Below are 20,237 nucleotides of genomic sequence, written 5' to 3'. Positions count from 1 at the left end.
TTTAGTTGGACAATCAAAAATCGAAACTATTCTCCACTGTTCGGATTTTAAAATATGTTATCTGGACGAAATTTTGCCATTTCACTCATTTTGTGCATTAAAAATTTCAAATAACTGCACTCCTCGGGAAATTATCGAATTTAGATCGCTTACATCTAATTCGAATTAGTGTAAATTCAAGATTTGAAACAAAAGCTCAAGTTTTGTAGTTTGTATAATCTACTGTCGCTTTACGTCAAGGATTGAAAGAATGGTAAAAATTGTCTCAATTTTTTTTATAACCTTTGGAAGCGTTTACGAACGGCGTTCAAAATTTTCTTTTGCGAAAAATTCGGAAAAATCTTTTGAAAGTTTTTTCATCGAATATGATATATTTTTGTAAAGAACTTATTATTATATTATTTATCTTCTCTATTTTCCCTTAAAAGATTTTGGGAAAGTGTTATATAAACACCGACCGTAACATAACACACAAAACACATATTGATAAAAAGTAGTAAACTACGATCATTTCATTATAGGCCAATAACCGGGTACTTTCTTTCTACAATTTACTACAGAAATTTGTTTCGTGTTGGAATAACCCCCGAATGTAAACTCAAGTTGACAGGTTTTATCAAATATGTCATGAACCGTGCATCGTACGACAAAAATAGTATGGCTGATTTTTGTAGATAATAACATTTTCTATAACTTTACATCAAACTTTTTTTCTGTAAAATGCATAGATTTTTATTTATAGCGCTCCAAACTTTGTCCAATACAGTATTACAAGTTGGGAGCACTATAAATACACCTATGCATTATACAGAAAAAAGTTTCAAATAAAAGTTGTAGAAAATGTTGTTACCCACAAAAATGATCCCTACTATTTAGGCTGAAGCCCGTGATCCCTCCCCTTCTGCCAACTTAGGTTTACATTCGTGGGATACCCCGAAAATAAAACAAATAAATAAATTTCTGCAGTAAATTGCATTATGAACCTACTTTTGCTGTTCTGGCTATTGGGGTCATTAATCGTAATTAAAAACTAGGGAAAAAAATATTTTTGCTTGATTTCTTGTTTGTTTTGCACCCCTTTACAGCCTCTCCAACTGAATCTCCCAACCTAAATAATGACTCAGAGACATCTTCCCAGCGTAAGTACCATTAATCACACTGTTCTTCTATCTTTTTTTTAGTTTTTTTTCTCTATCATTCTGTTTTTTTTTTGTTTTTTTTTGTATTGGAACCATGACACTTTGTAATATACATTTCAAATTAATTGATACCTCTAAAAATAATTTGCATTGTTTTTTTGCTAGTAGAGATTTTCTTTTTAGTTTTATTTAGTTTTGTGATGTGTGTGGCAATGTGTGACATAAAAGTGTGTCCAATTTGCAAGATAGTTTTAGCAATGTTTGGGGAGTAATTTTCTCTGGTGTAATATTTTATCTTACTAAAAACTTGCTAATGTTCGCAATTCATATGCAGGACGTATGAATAATATTTATAAAATATTTGTTCAAAAATAAGAAAAAATTTCATTGTCAAAGATTTTTTAAGTAGAATTTCTTTAGGTGCGTTATGAAAAAATGATGAGAGTGAATTTTTATGATGCGCGCGCACAGGTTGACCCAAAAACTACATCTTAAAGTGAATTACAATTTTTAACACCATGAAGTTAGTCAACAAACGTAATGTCACTTATCATAGACAAGGATAGATAGATGACAGATGAAGTGTCATCTCTGAACACAATATAGATTAGGTTAACCCGGATCATGTATTATTTATAAATTATTATATTTGTTAGTACCGAAATGTTACAACTTCTCACGGGCGTTTATAGATACAAACATCCTTTTATTTATTTTGGAGAACTTTTCAACTTCTCAAATACTAATTAGACAGAGAGATCCGACATAGTATATGACGTCATATTTTATGTTTGCTATAAGAACTCTATTTTGCTAGAAAGAGATACAAACAAAATATTGAACAGCTTATATCTTGGTTGTTTTTAAAATGATTTTTCTCTTTGTTTGTTACATAAATGAGCTTTTATTAAAGCAATCATCGATATTCCCTATTTATGTTCTTTTTTTCTGTAGTCATTTCTTCTACTATTTTATTAGACAATATAAATATTGACGAATTTATTTTCGACTACCTTAAAAAAAAACTTTTTGAATAAATATATAAATAATTTAATTAATTAACTTGCATTAAATCACTAAAAAACGCCCGTTATGATAAAATATAAACGTTCTCAATTTACCCGTGTTTGTATTTATATTTTAGTATTAAAAAGAGGAGAATAGAGAACAGGAATGTTTGAGGAAAAAAACGACCTTTAATACATGAATATCAATTTTCAATAAAAATATACTTTTTTTTTACCCACTTTACTGTGTGATGTGAATTTTTTTTTTTTTATGCTCTTTGATCGCAATATTTATTATTTGTTTTTTATGATTGCTTCTTGCTTGTGTTTTCACAATTTATTTTCATATATATTTTCCGCTTATATAGCTTTTATCTTTTTTTTTTTTTTTGTTTCTTATGCAAATACATTCAAATACACCAATTTTAAACCCAATATTTTTCGTTGATATATTTTTGGGCATCAAAAATTTTTTTTTTTTTTTTTTTTGTAAATATTTATGAGAAATTAACACGAGAAAATAATTTTTTTGAAAACACAACACAAATAAAATTTTCAAAAATTTTTTTAAATACATTTTTTACAAAACTAGACATAGAAAACTTCGAATAACATGCAAGATCAAAATTTACAACAAGAAATTTCTTACAGCATATTTTTAATTTGTACCACTTCTATAGACCGTAAGATGATGCCAGGCCAAGGTGCGCCATTTTCTTCTCGGTTTTGCCTCGAAAATAGTTGAAGAGTATATAAGTTTTTTTACTATAATGGGGAAAAATTTCCAAGTTTTCTAAAAAGCTCACACAAGTAGAAAAATTTGTTTAGTCTGAGACGATAATAATTCGTATTAATTAAAACAAGAAGCGGACCCCATTTCAGTAGGTACAATTTAGACTTCCAGATGACTGTACTTGTACTGATAAAGGCCAATCAAAATATTTAAATAAAAATAAGGTAAATCCCGCCAACTGGCGATAAAAATTAGTACTAATTAAAACAGGAAGTGCAACTCTTTTTCGGTAGTTTCAATTTAGATCACCAGGTTACTTACCATTTAACAATATACCTATGTTAAAAGCATATATTGTTCTATTTTCTATCGCTAGATAGAGTCTTTCTTAGCAGTAAAGTCCCGTACCTGGCTTTAAAGGAACGACGTCCGTTCATACCCTACAGGTCACAGTGTCTATCGGAACATATCCTAAATCTTTTAATTTGACTGGCCTTAAATCAAAAAATATTATCTGGGCTGTTTTTTTTTGTTCAATATAAATTTGTTTTAAATCTGGGCATTTAGAACCGGCATCTTGTATATCATTCTTAACCGTCTAAATGATTTTGAAAAAGAGAAACAAAATGAATATTATAATTGATTTACTGGTTGTACAAAGTAAAGTAATATTAAAGGAGATATTTTAATCCTGCAATGCATGATGGGAAATGTGTCCAGCATTTGACATAATAACTGCCAACTGAAGTACTTTCATGCTAACTTCCATAACTCTCACAATACATAATAATAAATATTTTTATTATATTTTATAGGTATAAAAAATATATTTATTATTATGGGAGTTGGTATGAAAGTACTTTAGTTGACAGTCAGTTAGTATGCTAAACACACTCGTGGCGGCGCAGCCGCATGAATGATTAAAATATCTGGTCTTTATATATTACTTAAGTACAAAGGTATAGGTTTAATTTAGTTGTACATTAGTGACACCTATTGGAGTATATTTGCACAAATAAGAATGGTTTAAATTTTAGAATAATTTAATAAAAATACTAAATTTTTTTTAAATTTTATAAATTAACAAAATTGTTTCTATCATATTGAACTCATTGAAAATTTATTTTTTACAGCATTCATGCTTTGCTACACTCAAGATGATGCTAACGCTGAAGGTACTGTATGGTTTTATTTTAATAATTGTTCCAAAAATTTTAATCATACCATTATTATTGTTTTTTTGGAGATCAAAAGTTTTTCGTTTGATCTGTTCGGAATTTCTGTTTTCTGAAAATAATGTTGTGATTATCATGTTTTGATGGAATGATGTTTTTTTTTATCTATTTTTGTTTAATAGTCCAGTCAATAGAAAGAAGAGTGATGGACTTGTGGGGTTTAAGTACGAAAATAAATTTCAGGAGCGTAGTTGTATTTTGCTTTGTAAAAATTTTTTATTTTTGTACATAAAGGATCAATTAAGTTATTATTCTTATTATAAAAAAAAATCAGAGCAAATACTACATTTGTGAATTAACGATAATTTTTCTTTTGCTCGAAACGAATTTATTTTAGCTTTCTTTGTGAATCACTGCCGCCAAGCTGATATGTGATATTGCATTTCAAAACTGCAAAGCTTTTTTTTTTTAATGATTGTGAATTTTCATGTCAAATCTTATAATTTTTTTTTTGCTTTCATTTTTTGTTCGTATGTTAAGCTTAAATAATCTCTCCAGGAAAATTAGGTAAACATCGAATTGAAAGAGAAAGCATGGTACATGGAAATTCTGGCATACTATTAATAATAGCCAAATGCGTATACTCGAGTCAAAATAGCATTTTTTGTGGATTTTGTTTCCAGTCGACTAATTGAGTTTATTTTTTTTAAATACTTGTATAACATTTGTACTTGTAGTTAATTATCTATACATTTAGAAAATATGCTTTTCGAATTCCAAAATGACGGATCCAATGTAGGTGACTTTTAGTAAGAATTGAACTTTGAACATGCACGGTAAGAAATTTTTTGCCGATATTACTATATAAGTATAAGCGTGAACGCAATACATTTAGGGAGCATGAGCCTATGTCAGAACGAGTGTCAAGCCCATGGTTAGGTTAGGTTATATTGGCTGTCCACGAAGGACACACTTAGGCTATAGAGCCCATTGTGATACCATATATGCTCCGCTTCCGCTGATAATTTCATTTATCAGCTCCTCAATTTCAGAGGCTGAGTTGAAAAAGCAAAAGTCGCCATTTGGAATCTACTGTTTTGAATTTTCCAATTTCGTGAACAGAACCGTGAACAGCGAGACGAATTAAAATTCGCCACAGTGATTTGCGTATAACGTAGACATTATAAGTAGGTATAAATTAGCTAATCGTAAAGATATATTACTCGTCGCCAATTTGGTAACTGTAGCGCAGACATGTAAGTCTTCTTTCGTTTAATGTTCCCCAAAAAAACTGGGTATGGGATTCGCTATTTTGAGTTTTAAAAATCACATGTATGTAAATAATAATTGACACATATTAACAAGTATTTACAAAAAAACTCGTTTTGTCAACCGGCGAAACAAATCGATGAATTTCAATTATTTCAAGCTATTTTGACACGACCAGAATTGATTCACCGCCTCTGCAATTACACTAAGGCACATTACTTTAAATCAAAATAATTTTGGTCCTTCGAGCCGGATCGATATAAAACAATGTGAACATCGCATACATAATAGCAGGTTGTGGATTTTGATTTCAGTTGTTTAATGCTGAATTTCATTCAAGTTAACGTTCCAGTTTTAATTTTTTTATTTTTTTTTTGGCATTCAAAATTCAATTACGTTTCTAAATTTGATTTTTTCGATCTTAAAAACCAAAATTTAATCGAATATAACCTATTGACTGCACTATGAAATTTATTTTTATAAATGGATTTCATTCCAAAAAATTTGTTTATTTATTTTCCAAAATTTATTTTGTTTACTATATGATCACACTATTGGTAGTACAGGTGAAATTTTATATCGTGTTGAGCTTCCCTATATGGAGGAAATCACATTAATTTACTTGGAGAATAGTGATAATTATGATTGTAAGTGTATCTGAGACTGATGCGTTAACTACTAGAGTTATTTTAATTTTTTTTAATAATTTTTATTTATTTTATCATTATTTATTATATATTTAGTGTTGTGAAACAAACGCATGGAGTTACGCGCTCTGAAATGTGTAACCATTCAGCCGCCCGCTTCGTCTAGCTCGCGACATTCACACTAACAATAATCAATCAATCATACAATTTTTTAATCAATCATTACTATTTATTTTTTTTATCAATCACTAAATCTCGTTTTTATTGTTTAATTTATTGTTTTTAAATTGAAACAAACAAAAAATATTTTAAACAAAGATCGTAAAAAGTTATAGTACACGATATAATTTTATTTATTTTGTTTTAAAAAATTCATTTTAGAATTTTTTATATGCATGTTGTATTTTTGGATCAAAATTCCCTGATCTCTGTAATTAAGTTTTATATCACCAAATTTTTTTTTTGGACACTCTAGTAATCCCCAAACCCCTCCAACACTATTTGGAAGTAGATAAAATTTATTGTTAAAATTCACGTATTTAAGTTTGACCTCAAGTTTACAATGCACTTTTCCCTTTTGTTTAAACATCACGGTATTCGACATAGAAATTTAACTGCCTTTTAATTTTTCGTGAATTTATTTTATGTTATTGGGTAATTGGCTTTTGGGTAAGTTTTTAGATAATGTTCCAGATTTAACCCTTATTTTGCTGGCAGTCAATGAGCCAACAATGGGGTTTAACCTTCGTTCCTCCGACATATACCTCTATAACAAAGGCCACCCACATTATATATTAGTACAATAGACCTCAATGCTTATACCAGAGACCGATTTTGGCTTAGGCCCATAAGACCTGGGGTTCCGGAGTAAAGTTTGTGCTTATCGCGTGCTTGCTAAGCAGAGTCAAGCATAGTATAGCTATTAATGAATTGGAGCTGTAGGTTAAATTAAATTAATAGTCGCCGATGTAAAGTTATAATACAACAAGTGAAAACAAACAATTGACTGAGTTAATTGTTGAAATACCATGTATAGATAGTGGCACATAAATAAAGAAAAATATCCACTCTTAGATAGCCAGACTTTCATAACTGATATTCCCATATAATACATACTATAAAATTTGCACCTAATTTGCGCCCTCCTTAGCTATAATTGATATTTTTTCGTTAGCTAAATTAAATTTGTGTGTCGGAACTGAAAGTCTGATAATGTCCGTCCAATGTTAGTGTAAAAATAGAATTAACAAATTAAAATATGTCATTATTTATTATCGGAACTATCTTATCGTGGCCAAACATTCCATTCCTACTAAAAATAAACTCATACTCTACAAATCATATGTTGTTTATATGTCACTGACAATGAGTGGATTGGATGCCAATACATAATTAACAATGAAAATAAAATTATCAAGATCAAATTACAAAAATAATTCAAGTACCTACACAAATACTGTGCAGCATTTTGACCTACAATTTAAATAAAAGAGCAATTGTCCTTGAAAATAATATTATACACTGACCAGTGATCACAAACCAGACAGAATTGCCAAACCGTAACTGCAGAATACATTTTTATAATATAAAGGTTAATTTATTATAATAAGGTGCGATTTACTGCTTCTAAATACGAAATCGTTAATTCAAATTGGTAGGTTACCTGATACCAATCGTTTTCATCGAAAATTTGAATAAACGAAATAGCGAAACATTTTTAGGAAAAACGCTTTTTTCGTATATCACGAGAAAAGTGATGACAAACCTTGATACTCATTACGTTACAGGTCGTTACAGCGAGATAACGATACAATGAGAAACTACGATTTCTTAGCGTGGGAAGAGTCGACTTCGTAGCGTCAGTCGTAAATCGAAAAACGTTCAATGCAGAAAGCTACAACTGGTCTCAAATTCTTCAAATTTTAATTTTTACAGCTTTACTAATTGAACATTGTTAGCTCATCAGCTAGACTGTAAATTTTATACCCCACATTCAATAAAACATAAAATTTAATTTAAAGGCTAAGACAAACTACTTACGATTGATTCGGCCGGGATATTATTGATCGACGAAAGGTAACTGGGGGAAATGGGTAGAGGATAACAGTAGGACAAATATTACCCTTGGTTCGGTGTTGTAGAAGCTTTTAAAGATGTAACAGGTTTCAGATGCAGTCTGCCATAGAAATTAATTTTCACCAGATCCCTTCAGTTTTCACATCAGTCCCACCAGGTCCCTTCAGTTTATTCATCGTGACTCAAATGATTCTTACCTTAAAAAAACCTTAAGCACATTTAACCACTACAAATGTTTGACCACTAACGTCATAGAAGTTTAAAATCTAAATAATCTGAACCCAGTTGCAGCTTTTCTAAGTTGAGAGGTTTTCCACTTACAACAAACGAACTCTGCATATTTTTTCTGATTTCCCTCAAACTAACGGGTGGTAGTTGCCCGCCGTCAACACGCATTTTACTCTAGTCAAGTATCTTAAAAGAATTACGTGGCATAATTTTGCAATACGTTGTCCCTCCTTGTAAGTTAACTTATAATTAATTATATTAATGTCAGAACTATATATAAACAAAATTAATTAATTATATTTAAAGTATTACGACATACTTTTTTCCCAATTACAAAATTTCATTTAGATTATTTTTCATTTCATTTATAATTTTCATTATTTTTATCATTTATTATTTTTAAACTTTTTATTGCATGTATTGTGAAAAGTTTGTTTTAGTGCGCAATAATTATCATTATTAATAATAATAATATCATAGAGGTTGATGATCCGACCCAGAACCCTCTTTAAGTTTTTTTTACTATATGTATTCTCAGTTGCAAAATTTTCCTGTAAAAAAAAATTAACAGTTCGAAAATTTATACATCCAAACTGTTGTGTAATAAATGAATTAATATTAAATTAATTCCTTTCGTTATTTTTCTTCTTAGAAAATTTATTATTGTATATTACTATAAATCTCGGATAATATTTATAATGGAAAATTGTGGAAAATTTTCAGTATTAAATTTTTTTAATAAACATTAAAACAGAGAGTCTTATATCATATGTTAGTTGACATACCCTTACGACTGATTTCCTCGGAAAATTCAAACAGTCTTTAACGAATTTAACACTTGATAAAATTTTTCAAATTTTGCGTTATAAATGCCCTTTTTTGTAATCACAAAAATACTTATTTCTACAAATATCTTGTGATTCTTATTTTTACAATTTTTGCAAAATTAATTCCCAATAAATTTAACCCAAAAATACAATGCCGCTCTAATATGAACGCCCTAAAAATTGTTAAAATTCTAGAGTTGATAAGAGTGTTGTCCATATCAAAATCGCGGCCAATCTTTTGGGTTAAATACGGACTTACGATTTATGTAAACCGTGTTACTTACGATTATGTTATTATCGTTTATACTTTGGTTCTCAATGAAATCTTGCCTATCTTAAAAGATATTCGTTCTGTGCAGAGCCGAACTGATCACCGCCTCGCGGAAACATTAATTTCTAACTTAGTAATAGTCATTTTCACGAGTTCTTAAATAACTAACTAAAATCGTGTACATTTATTAATTTTAAAACTTCAGATACTGAAATTTTCTATCTATAAAAATGATATTTTAGTAAAATTTCAAAAATTACTAAAATTTCGCTAGTAGTTTAAAAAACTTTTGATTTGAATTCTAGCGATTTTGATCACCTTACCAGAACGTAGTATAATACAATCATGGAAAGATATAGAGAAAATGAAACATAATCATCCTCTCAAATTTCGAGCCTGTTTAAAAATGACTATCAAATACTACGACTAGTTCTGGACCTGCATTATTTTTATGATTAAATAATGACTAGTTAATTATTCTAATAAAGTATGCTAGAATTGATCTCAAAGTTTATACATTTAATTATCATACATGCAAAAGGTTCAACAGGATGAGGAGTTATTTCCTCCTATGCAAGCATTTGTAACGACCCGGCGATTGTTTTTTCTTATTGATCTTATACAAGATCATTACTTTGGTTTCGTTAACAACCAATTATCCCTCAGAAAGTGAACTTCAAAACAACAATCAGTCAAGTAAAATCAAGCTGTTTTTATTTTCTATCCACGATTCATCATAATACGTAGGAACAAGATCCTATAATTTGGTTCCAATTGCGGGATTCGAACCGCGTTTTCTGGGGGGCGAACTAGGTATCCTTCTCCTCTCTTCAGAGGAGAAGAGTAGAGATTCAAAATTTTGTTTAATGACTACAATAATTTTAAATTTTTTACCCGTATTTGCTACGAATAGCTCTGTTCTGCACGGAGCGAATTAACTTTTGTTTGCCATACAACATTCTACCATAATTTTCTTTTGTTCTAACTTTATTACCAGAAGTTCAAGAACAAATTTCTGCAGCTATTTGTCTTAAATATAAACAGACTACCAGATTATGCCATAATACAATATGGGTTGTTATCTTTGTCTATGATTTAAGTTTAAACCTAAGAAAGTTTTGTTAAAGAAATTTCCTAAAATTTTATAAAAATCAACTTTTCCATCAGCTGAAAAAAAAAAAAAAAAACTCCAAAGAATTCATTAAAATTTGCTTGTGTATAGCTCATCAAAATTATGCTCCTAAAATGCTTAGTAATTAACCTGCAGCTAAAATAACCCTTTTAGACTAATACAAATTGATTAGCCTCAATGTAGTGACGTGTATAATTGTGTACTCTCTTTCTCTCTCTGATCCAAATGAAAAACAAACAGGAGAAAATTGTAAAATTAGGATAATCAAAATATACTTCAAAAATTAATGAATTAATATTTTTTTTGTTTTCAAAAAATACAAATCGTATGGATTTAATCTATATATTGTTTATGTATTTGCGCAGGTAACGAAGAAACCGTTTTATCATATGAACCTGTACAACAATTACAAATTGAATATACTCGACCAGTTATTATCCTGGGTCCACTCAAGGATCGCATTAATGATGATTTAATATCTGAATTCCCGAATAAATTTGGCAGCTGTGTTCCACGTAAGTATTATAGTTTTTTGTTATGGCAAACAATTTTTCTATTAGAATAGTACAGGATCGTCCACTCAAGGTTGACCAAAAAATTCATATTTTTATTCATGATAAGGTTAGGTTAGAGTGGCTGTCCTGGGGTGTGACACACTTAGACCATAGGGTCCGTTGTGATATCGAAAAAGGGTTGGCCCATCCCCGGACACTACTCCAGACCGCTCACGAGAAAATTTAAAAATTTTCCAAAAGATAAGTAATTAAATGTTTTTCTAGACAAGAATTTTTTCTCACTCGCAATCTAACAGTGATGCCACGTTAGCAATACTCCTTAAAAGTAATCTTAACATCCTTAACAAATGAACTTTCAACTCATCAGGCTAAAAGTAAAAATTTTCGTAAATAACATCTTAAAAAATTTTGATTTTGATAGACACCACCCGCAGCAAACGTGAATATGAAGTTGATGGACGTGATTATCATTTCGTTGCTTCACGTGAGCAAATGGAAAGAGATATCCAAAATCATCTTTTCATTGAAGCTGGTCAATATAATGATAATCTGTATGGTACATCTGTTGCATCTGTACGAGAAGTTGCTGAAAAAGTACGTTTTCAAAAGACTTGTCATTTTCTACCAAAGATATTTTTTGGAATACAACCTCCTCTCACGGAACTTTTTATGGAATCGGATAGATTTTGGATCAAATACGATAACACAAATACGATCGGTACAAAATCTACCGATTCCACAAAAAATTCTGGAAAGGGGAACTCCGAAAAGGACTGAATACTAACAAATAATTCAATAACTAATTTTTTTTTAATTTTTAGGGAAAACATTGTATTTTGGATGTTAGCGGTAATGCAATTAAACGATTACAAGTTGCTCAATTATATCCAATCGCTATATTTATTAAACCAAAATCGGTAGATTCAATACTGTAAGTATAAAGTTTTTATTAACCCTTCAGACTGGCCGTCTTTCGTACCACAATCATTAATCTTATTATGATGACATATTCATTAATGGAAGTTTTTGTTTATTTTGTAGAGAGATGAATAAACGAATGGGTGAAGAACAAGCTAAAAAGACTTATGAGCGTGCTATTAAAATGGAACAAGAATTTGGAGAATATTTCACTGGTAAGTATTTGGTTCTTGAAACAAATTAATTATTACCCAAAATCGGAATCTTAATTGTAAAAGAAAATTAAACAAACTCAAAATGAAGAAAATTGTTTTAAATGCACCATTTAGAAGAAAAATGCAAAATTAAACTGGATCTCCCCATATTTTTGGAGGGAAAAATTGACCTGGATTTTGATGAAATTAAGGATAAAATCGAGTACTTGCACGAAAAATTTAAACCAGTCAATGAAAATCTGATTTGGAAGTGAAATCTTTAAATAAAATTTCGTAACCTAAGCAATTTTTTTGTTTCAGCTGTTGTTCAAGGTGATACACCCGAAGAAATTTACAGTAAAGTGAAAGATGTAATTACTGAACAATCTGGCCCAAGCATTTGGGTACCAACTAAAGAGCAACTGTGACAATCGGCCAGTCGTTCTTCATGGACATTACCACCACGATTCACATAATTACAAGTCAAAAATTAAACAAACAGAGAAATGTTAACAATATTATAATAAATTCCCAGCCAATTTTGAATCAAAACAATTATTAAAAAAAATTTCCCGAATATTATAAATAAAGCTGAGCAAAGTGCTGCTCTTAAAACAAACCTTACCCTAGCTACAAAACAAACAAAAAATAATGACTAGAGAATCTCAAATATTTTAATCATTTTTTAAGTAATTATTTTATTTTTGTCGTAATTTAATTCAATGTTTTTTGAAAGATTTTATTTTTGTGAATAAAAAAAAAGAATTATTTTTATTTCAATGTTAATTATTATTAAAATTTGACTTAAGTAAGTAGGATTTTACGAAAGTAATTTATATCGAGTAATTTTGTGAGCTAATATTGAGAGGTGCCTCAATCAAATTTTGCTTTTGTTTAATTAAGCTGTTTTGTTAATTTTTACCCAAATGAATAGTAGCTTTATTCAAAATATTTTTAAAAAATATATAAACTTACAATTTTTTTGGCGAAATTATAATATCTTCGCTTTTTTCTTTTAAAAAAAGGTGGCACTTTGAGTATTAAAACATAGAACGCCTTTTAGAGTGAGATTACACATCATAAAAACCTGATAGTGAGATTTTCAATATATTGGATATTATTGTTCCTAGAAAATTTTAGTATACATGCCAAAATCCAGTTAAAGTTGTTAAATATAGTTAATAAAAATAATATGTAATCTCTTTTTCGAAAATATAATCGCCAAATTTGTGATAAGTTGCCCAAAAAATATATTTATAAATGACAATCTTTTTATAATAAGTAATCGTCGTCATTATGACAGGAACGGAGATTGAACAAGGTTTTCAAATTCAAAATTATTGTTTATTTGAAAGAAAGTTAATATTTTTGAATAAGGCTACTATAGTGGCCAATTTTTTTATGAGAAAATTGTTACGGAATTGCCTATATTATGATGGCATATTCTGTCAAAAATGTAGTCGTGAAAATTTTTCATTGAAGTTAGATAATTTTTATATACTCTTAAACGAACGGAAGAATCTGTGCTAAAATTTTCATGGTGTCTGTATCTACAAAGTAAAGAAAATAATATTTTTCTTCCATGATATTATAACATACGAATGCTAAATCCTTCCTTATTTAATTGAGAGAAGATAAAATTAACCCTTCAGACTGGTCGTCTTTAGTACCACAATCATTAATCTTGTGATAAAATAAAATATGATCCTATTACGCAAGCGCCAAGAGCATAATCTTATTCTTCCATGATATTATAATATATGAATGCTAAATCTTTACTCATTTTACTGAGAGAAGATCAAATTAGCCCTTCAGACTGGTCGTGCTTGGTACCACAATCATTATTCTTGTGATGAGACAAAATCTGACACTATTACGCAAGCGCCAAGAGCATAATTTCCATGATATCATAATATAGGAATGCTAAGTCTTTTCTTATTTAGGTGAGAGAAGATCAAATTAACCTTTCAGACTGGCCGTCTTAGGCACGACAATTATAATTAATTATCAAATTTTATATATCTGTCATCTGGCATTGAAAACATATCTACGGAGATAGTCGAAGTATAACGAAGCCATCCGAATTGCGGGCGATTTTTTAATCGGCTTTACTGAAGTGATTAAAAAAACTCTTGCAAGCTGTTAATAAATTCTTTTTAAAATTTATAATTTGAAGTTCTTAAAGAAAATTTCATTCACTATACTGTAAAACATTACGTTTTAAAATAAGCGTGAGAGAATTTCTCTACGCAATCGTTCTGAAAGGTTATAACTGCTTCTCACGACCTTTGCAGAGTTTACAATGTGTCAAAAGAAACTTAATTATGAAAAACTAAAGTTGGAAGCTTGAAATTTGAAATCGATAATCGAAAAAGGTCGTAACCCTTGTGAATCTTTTAACTCCATTGAGAAAAATTATCTAACTTGTAATTTTCCAATTTGAATGGGACATTTACGGAAAAAAGCGTGTCCTATTGAACATTAAGAAACTTACCAAACGTCCCCTTTATTATATGACAAAACCACACATATATTGGGCTAAAATAATTAACATGTCAAATATAGACGAATACATTTTAAAAAGAAAAATTGTTTAATAATTAAAAGAAAAATATTATTAAATTTTTTTTATGTAGAGAAAATTATTATTTAAAATGAAAATTATTATAAAAAAAAAAATCGAAATAAAAAAATAAACCACATATTTTAGAGAATCGCATTCTTTTACCTGCCAATAATTTAAACAAAAAAAATGTATATATTAATTGATATAAAAGATCATATTATTTAAAAAAACATAGTTAATTATTATTATGTATGTCTGAGAAATTTAAAAAAGAAATCTTAACCTTAAGACGAAACTCAAATAAGTAAAACACCATTTTGTATAAGAAAAAAAAATGTTTTAAATGGTTGCTGTCGCGATTTTTCATTTTTGTGAAAATTATATTCAATAAAAAAAATCGTACAAATTGTGATAATTTGAATCTAAATTAAAGAAATTCATTTTATATTAAATTATTTTTTCATCTTATAGTTGTCATAACATAATAAATAGAAAAAAATTTTACTTAATCGAATCAAAATTTGGAGCACTTAAATCATCGAATCCGTTTTTCTTTTTTTTTGGGCAATATTATATAATTAAAGGACACTTCATTGGCAGTTTATGAAGTTAAAATCGTTTAAGATTTAGAACAACAGTAAAACAATTCTTCTATTAGTGGTATTTTTAGGAGATATTAGAATGAAAGGAAACTTCTTCCTCCAGGTGTCAACTATCATGGACCGGATTGATCAAATGAAAAATTGCATGCCAAGCCTAAACTATCCTAAGGAATATATTCTCAAGATCGTTTCGATTCGTTCCCATACCAAAAACTTTCAATTCAATACTTATTATGGACAAATTTTCCCATTTCTCTTGGGTCACACAAGCTTTGAATTTAATGTTTGTGGTAATAAGATCTAAATTAGCTTGTACATCTCAAGTCGAAAGGCGTTTGTATCGAGCTACATGAGGAGTTTTTTGTAAGCAATGTTTTTGCCTATATTTTTTAGGTATATTGAATGTTTAAGTACTTTTCAAAACTGATTGATGACCCCTTGTAATACGGGTAAAGATAGCTCCCCTGTATATTCTGCCTCCCAATCATTTTGACTTCCATTATCATGAGATAATCGTTAACACATTACATTTGTTTAAGGATTCGATTTTTCAAAATTTTTCTCTATTTAGTTTTCTTTAGAGTTCATTTGTCAATTATGTTCAAACGCCAAGGAAAACACGAAGTATTAGAATTAATTTATCAGAGTTTGTAAAAAAAATGAATATAATCCCGAAAATCGAAATGTTAATTATAGAAAAAAAATTAAATTAATTTTATCATGTATTAATTGAGTGGATAAAAAATTAATTAAATAATTGAGTAAAAAAAATATTTATATTATATAAAAAAACAGAATTTAGGATCGTGCAATTTTTTTGCAAATTATATATATATATATTATACATATATTTGCCCATAAAATTGAGCAGAATTGAGGGAGCTTAAACAATATATATAATTATAAATATTATTATTATTATTATTAAAAAGAATTGATAAATAAATTTGATTAATGAATTATTATTATTATTATTGTTTTTTCTTTTTTTGAAATGATGAAAACAAAAAAACATTTGATGTTAAAAAAAAACAATGTGTTAGACTGTTTGCTCCTTTAGTTAATTTATACTAATGTACATAATGTTAAACAATAAAAAAAATCATGTAAATTCTTTTTGGTTTTATTTTTGATCCGACCTCAAGATAATTGGGTTTCCAAGCAAGAATAGTTGCAGCAAAATGTTTAATTATTTTATGCGATTTCGTTAATTTTATTAAGTTTAGTTGAAAATGGTTTCGTTACTTTATTAAAATGAAGAAAAAGAGGTGGGCTAAAATCAACTATTTTCGATCTACTGAAGTCATTACATGTAAACCGTTTCGATGGGAAACTTCAATTTGAAAAACAAATACTATTGCGTTATAAACTTCAATTTGTTTTCCAATCACTTATCCCCCCTTTTGTTTATAAATACTCACATTTTTTACAATATAGCTAGCCCATGTTCTCGATGATAATGTAGCTTCTTCTCGATGATAATGTCCATAAACTTTCATCCCTCTTGTTCACCACCTTGAAAATTAAATTTACAAGAATCCTGTGCTCACTTTCAATGGCAAAGTAATCCACATCTTAATTTTAACGGTTTTATTTAATTAAATATTAAAAGAAAATAAACAATCATATGTATCAGCGGAAAGTATCAAAAAATTGCTCCGTAAATACTCTTTTCACGAATTTTCCGAAAATTTATCATCGATGTAATTTGGAAAAACATTCCAAGCAAGAAGTTCAGTTCCTTTTTGCTCTAAGACCAACCGTTTTCGATATATAGCCAATTTTCACATGTCACTTTTTCAAAACTAATTTCACCAAAAAAGCTCCGCGATCTTAGCACCTCATGTGCGGAATTTCGATTGACCAATTATACCATCTGAAAGGTCAGAAATTGGTCGTAAAAGGTCAGTTGGTCTCATTAATTGGTCAGCATCAGAAAATTTTTTATTAAAGATTGAAAAAACTCCACCTATGCGCGATCGGGAAGCATTCGCTGATTGGTCAGCTAATATAAATAATTGGCCAGTTTAATTTTTTTTATATTCAAAAAATAATATAATTTCGAAAAAATTTTCAATTTTTTCAACATTTGTACTAGGAGAACATAAGTGGGAATTAGTAGTTCCTGATAAGGACAAAGGTGAGTAAGTGTTTTCACCCCGAAAGTCTAAAATTTTATTTTGGCAGAAAGTTATTGGTCTGCCCACTAGAGGTCACACTCACCAAACACGGGTGTGCAGACCACTAACTTTCTGACTTACGAGGTGACAACAATTACCTTGCTATCAGGTACTACTTATTCCGTCCGTCCTTGATGTTCTCCTAGTAGAAATGTGAAAAAAATTGAAGTTTTTGAACGAAAAAAAACTAATTTTTTCATCATTTACTAGGCAAACATGCTGTGGTGGAAATTTGAAAAAAAATGAAAATAAAAATCAGATTTTGCTTAAAAGATTTAATGAACTTTTTTTTAATATATGTCCTCACCTAGTTTCGAACCAAGGGACTATTTATTCGAAGTCAGATACGCTAACCATTATACCATTAGGGCTCTGTTATTCGTATTAATAAATAATTATATTCATATTTTCGACTTTCTTAAATTATAACAAAAAGTAAAACTCATTTTCGGAAAATTTTGAGTAGTATTATTACAAAAAAAAATGGCAAACGAAGTTTGAAATACTTACCTATCGTGAAGTTCGAAATACTTACCTATTTTTAACTGAAATAATATTGTATAGCTACAGAGAGATGGGGAAAAATAAAATAAAAACAGGGTTTGAGTTTTCAACTTTATTTAAATGAAATCAAAATACATAAAAACTATTTACGAATTACTTGCACATAATTCCATATAATTAATTTCATCTTAAAAAAATTTTTTTGCATCAACTTTTTTTTTACAAACCAAATACCACACAAAAATAAAATGAAAATCCAAAAAGAATATTACGTATTTACAATCCAACTTCTTTATCTCACCTATATTTTATAAGAATTTGTTTGTACCTTTACAAAAAAAAAATTAATTAGTTAGACCAATTTCTGACCTTTCAGATGGTATAATAATTGGTCAATCGAAATTCCGCACATGAGGTGCTAAGATCGCGGAGCTCACCAAAAATTATGAAAAATTTTAACATTTGTATTAGGAGAATATAAGTTACAAGGGAAATAGTAGTACCTGATAGGGAAATGGCAAGTAAGTGTTTTCACCCTAAAAACCTTTTTCTTTTTTCTAGTATTTAATTATTATAAAACTTTTAACTATTTGTTCGTTTCGTTCCATTTACATAGCGAATTGTGCAAATAAAAAAGAAAGGATTGGAAAAATCAATGTGATAATTTGTAGTAAAGAAAACATAACATAGTAAAGCATGAATTTTAAAAATTTAAAAAATTTAAAAAGTGAAAAAGGATTACAAAAACAAAATACATATAAATGCCATCTATGGTAAACTTGTTGACTAACATTTATTTCGATGGTGGTGCCATCTATGGCAAACTTGTTGAACTAACACTTATTTCGATGATAGTGCCATCTATGATAAACTTGTTGAACTGCCATTTATTTCGATGATAGTGCCATCTATGGCAAACTTGTTGAACTAACACTTATTTCGATGGTGGTGCCATCTATGGTAAACTTGTTGAACTAGCATTAATTCGATGGTGGTGCCATCTATGGTAAACTTGTTGAACTAGGATTAATTTCGGTGGTGGTGCCACCTATGGTAAACTTGTTGAACTAGCATTAATTTCGATGGTGTGCCCTCTGCCGCTAATCAATGAAACTAACATTTACCTCGATTTATGGTTAAAAATTTTAAAAGCTTCAATTCAAAACAACGTTCATTGTTAACTAGGTATAGTATTTTTTTAAATTTATTCAAAAGATGGTTCCATTAGTTAATTTCTCAAAATTTTAAGTTGGTTTTTTTTCTGTTGCGCCTCAACAACCTTAATATTAAACTTAGTGAAAAATTGTTTGATGATAAATTACAGTATTACTTTATTCCCTACAACTTTCAAAAATTTATATCTTCAGGATATTAGTCGAAAAATTATAAACAGTAGAAAATTAACGATCCGTAATCTTTAATTTTCCGGCTATTTGAAAAGTGTCAAAGGACTTTTTATAGATTTTGTCATGAATTTACATTTTCTCTTGTGACGGCTTAAAGAGTCTTGAATGAATAATAATTTATATATGAATAATAATTGCAGCCGACATTCAAATCTGTTTCTTTTAAGAAATATCAAATAAGATAAATAGTTCATAAAAGCTGTGGGACGGCCCAGCATCCACACTACATGCAATGTTATAATAATTGTAGATATAGATTTACTAAATGATCTAACAACTCAATAATTCGTTGTTGCCTAGATTTAGCAACAAGTGACAAAATTACTATATTTATGCAATTTAATAATAACTAAATTAAATATGATCACTTTAATTTGAATGTTCTCTTATTTTATTTATTTATATTATTATTATGACTTCATTATTGACATGGCTACAGTTGAATTCTGAATTTATCATAGCATACAAAATGTATGATCCAAAAAATGGAATTTTTTTGCTTTATGACGACATCCAAAAAATTTAATTTTGCCCTATCACATCCAAATTTTATCCAATTTTGATAAACCAAGTTTTTAATCCTACGAAACTTGGGTCATAATTTTCAAATTTGTGATCAAAATTAACCTAGCACTATTGGGTTTCAAGAATGTGTAGTCCTGGTCCCGGAATTAAGCACATAAGTGATAGCTAGTGAGAAATTGACATCACAGCTTAAAAGAATGACTCAAAATTAGTGGGTTTTAAAAAAAATTTCAATAAGATCGGATTAAATTTGCCTGTGTTATCAAAAAAATAGAATTTTTTAACTTTATGACGTCATCAGAATCCAAAAAATTTAATTTTGC

At 28.9% G+C, this 20,237-nt stretch overlaps 1 protein-coding gene across 10 annotated transcripts in view; it reads left to right on the top strand.

Moving 5' to 3' along the window:
* Positions 1–12,812, top strand: part of LOC123294017 (disks large 1 tumor suppressor protein) — a 1,177,915-nt gene extending 1,165,103 nt beyond the window's left edge. For 6 of the 10 annotated variants that reach the window (XM_044875072.1, XM_044875076.1, XM_044875073.1 and 3 more), the window contains 8 exons: positions 1,086–1,139; positions 4,013–4,054; positions 5,890–5,970; positions 10,870–11,019; positions 11,441–11,613; positions 11,841–11,950; positions 12,061–12,152; positions 12,453–12,812. In XM_044875072.1, the coding sequence (XP_044731007.1) occupies positions 1,086–1,139; positions 4,013–4,054; positions 5,890–5,970; positions 10,870–11,019; positions 11,441–11,613; positions 11,841–11,950; positions 12,061–12,152; positions 12,453–12,559 (809 nt within the window). In that variant the 3' untranslated portion in view covers positions 12,560–12,812. The remainder of the gene's footprint in view (positions 1–1,085; positions 1,140–4,012; positions 4,055–5,889; positions 5,971–10,869; positions 11,020–11,440; positions 11,614–11,840; positions 11,951–12,060; positions 12,153–12,452) is intronic. The other 4 variants (XM_044875077.1, XM_044875078.1, XM_044875074.1 and 1 more) reach the window with 3 other exon arrangements.
* The last annotated feature ends 7,425 nt before the right edge of the window (positions 12,813–20,237 follow it).

This window comes from Chrysoperla carnea, chromosome 2 (assembly GCF_905475395.1).
Source record: "Chrysoperla carnea chromosome 2, inChrCarn1.1, whole genome shotgun sequence".
In the NCBI taxonomy this organism is placed as follows: Eukaryota; Metazoa; Arthropoda; class Insecta; order Neuroptera; family Chrysopidae; genus Chrysoperla; species Chrysoperla carnea.
The sequence above is the reverse complement of the archived record's forward strand: the minus strand, read 5'-3'. Positions and strand labels throughout refer to the sequence as shown.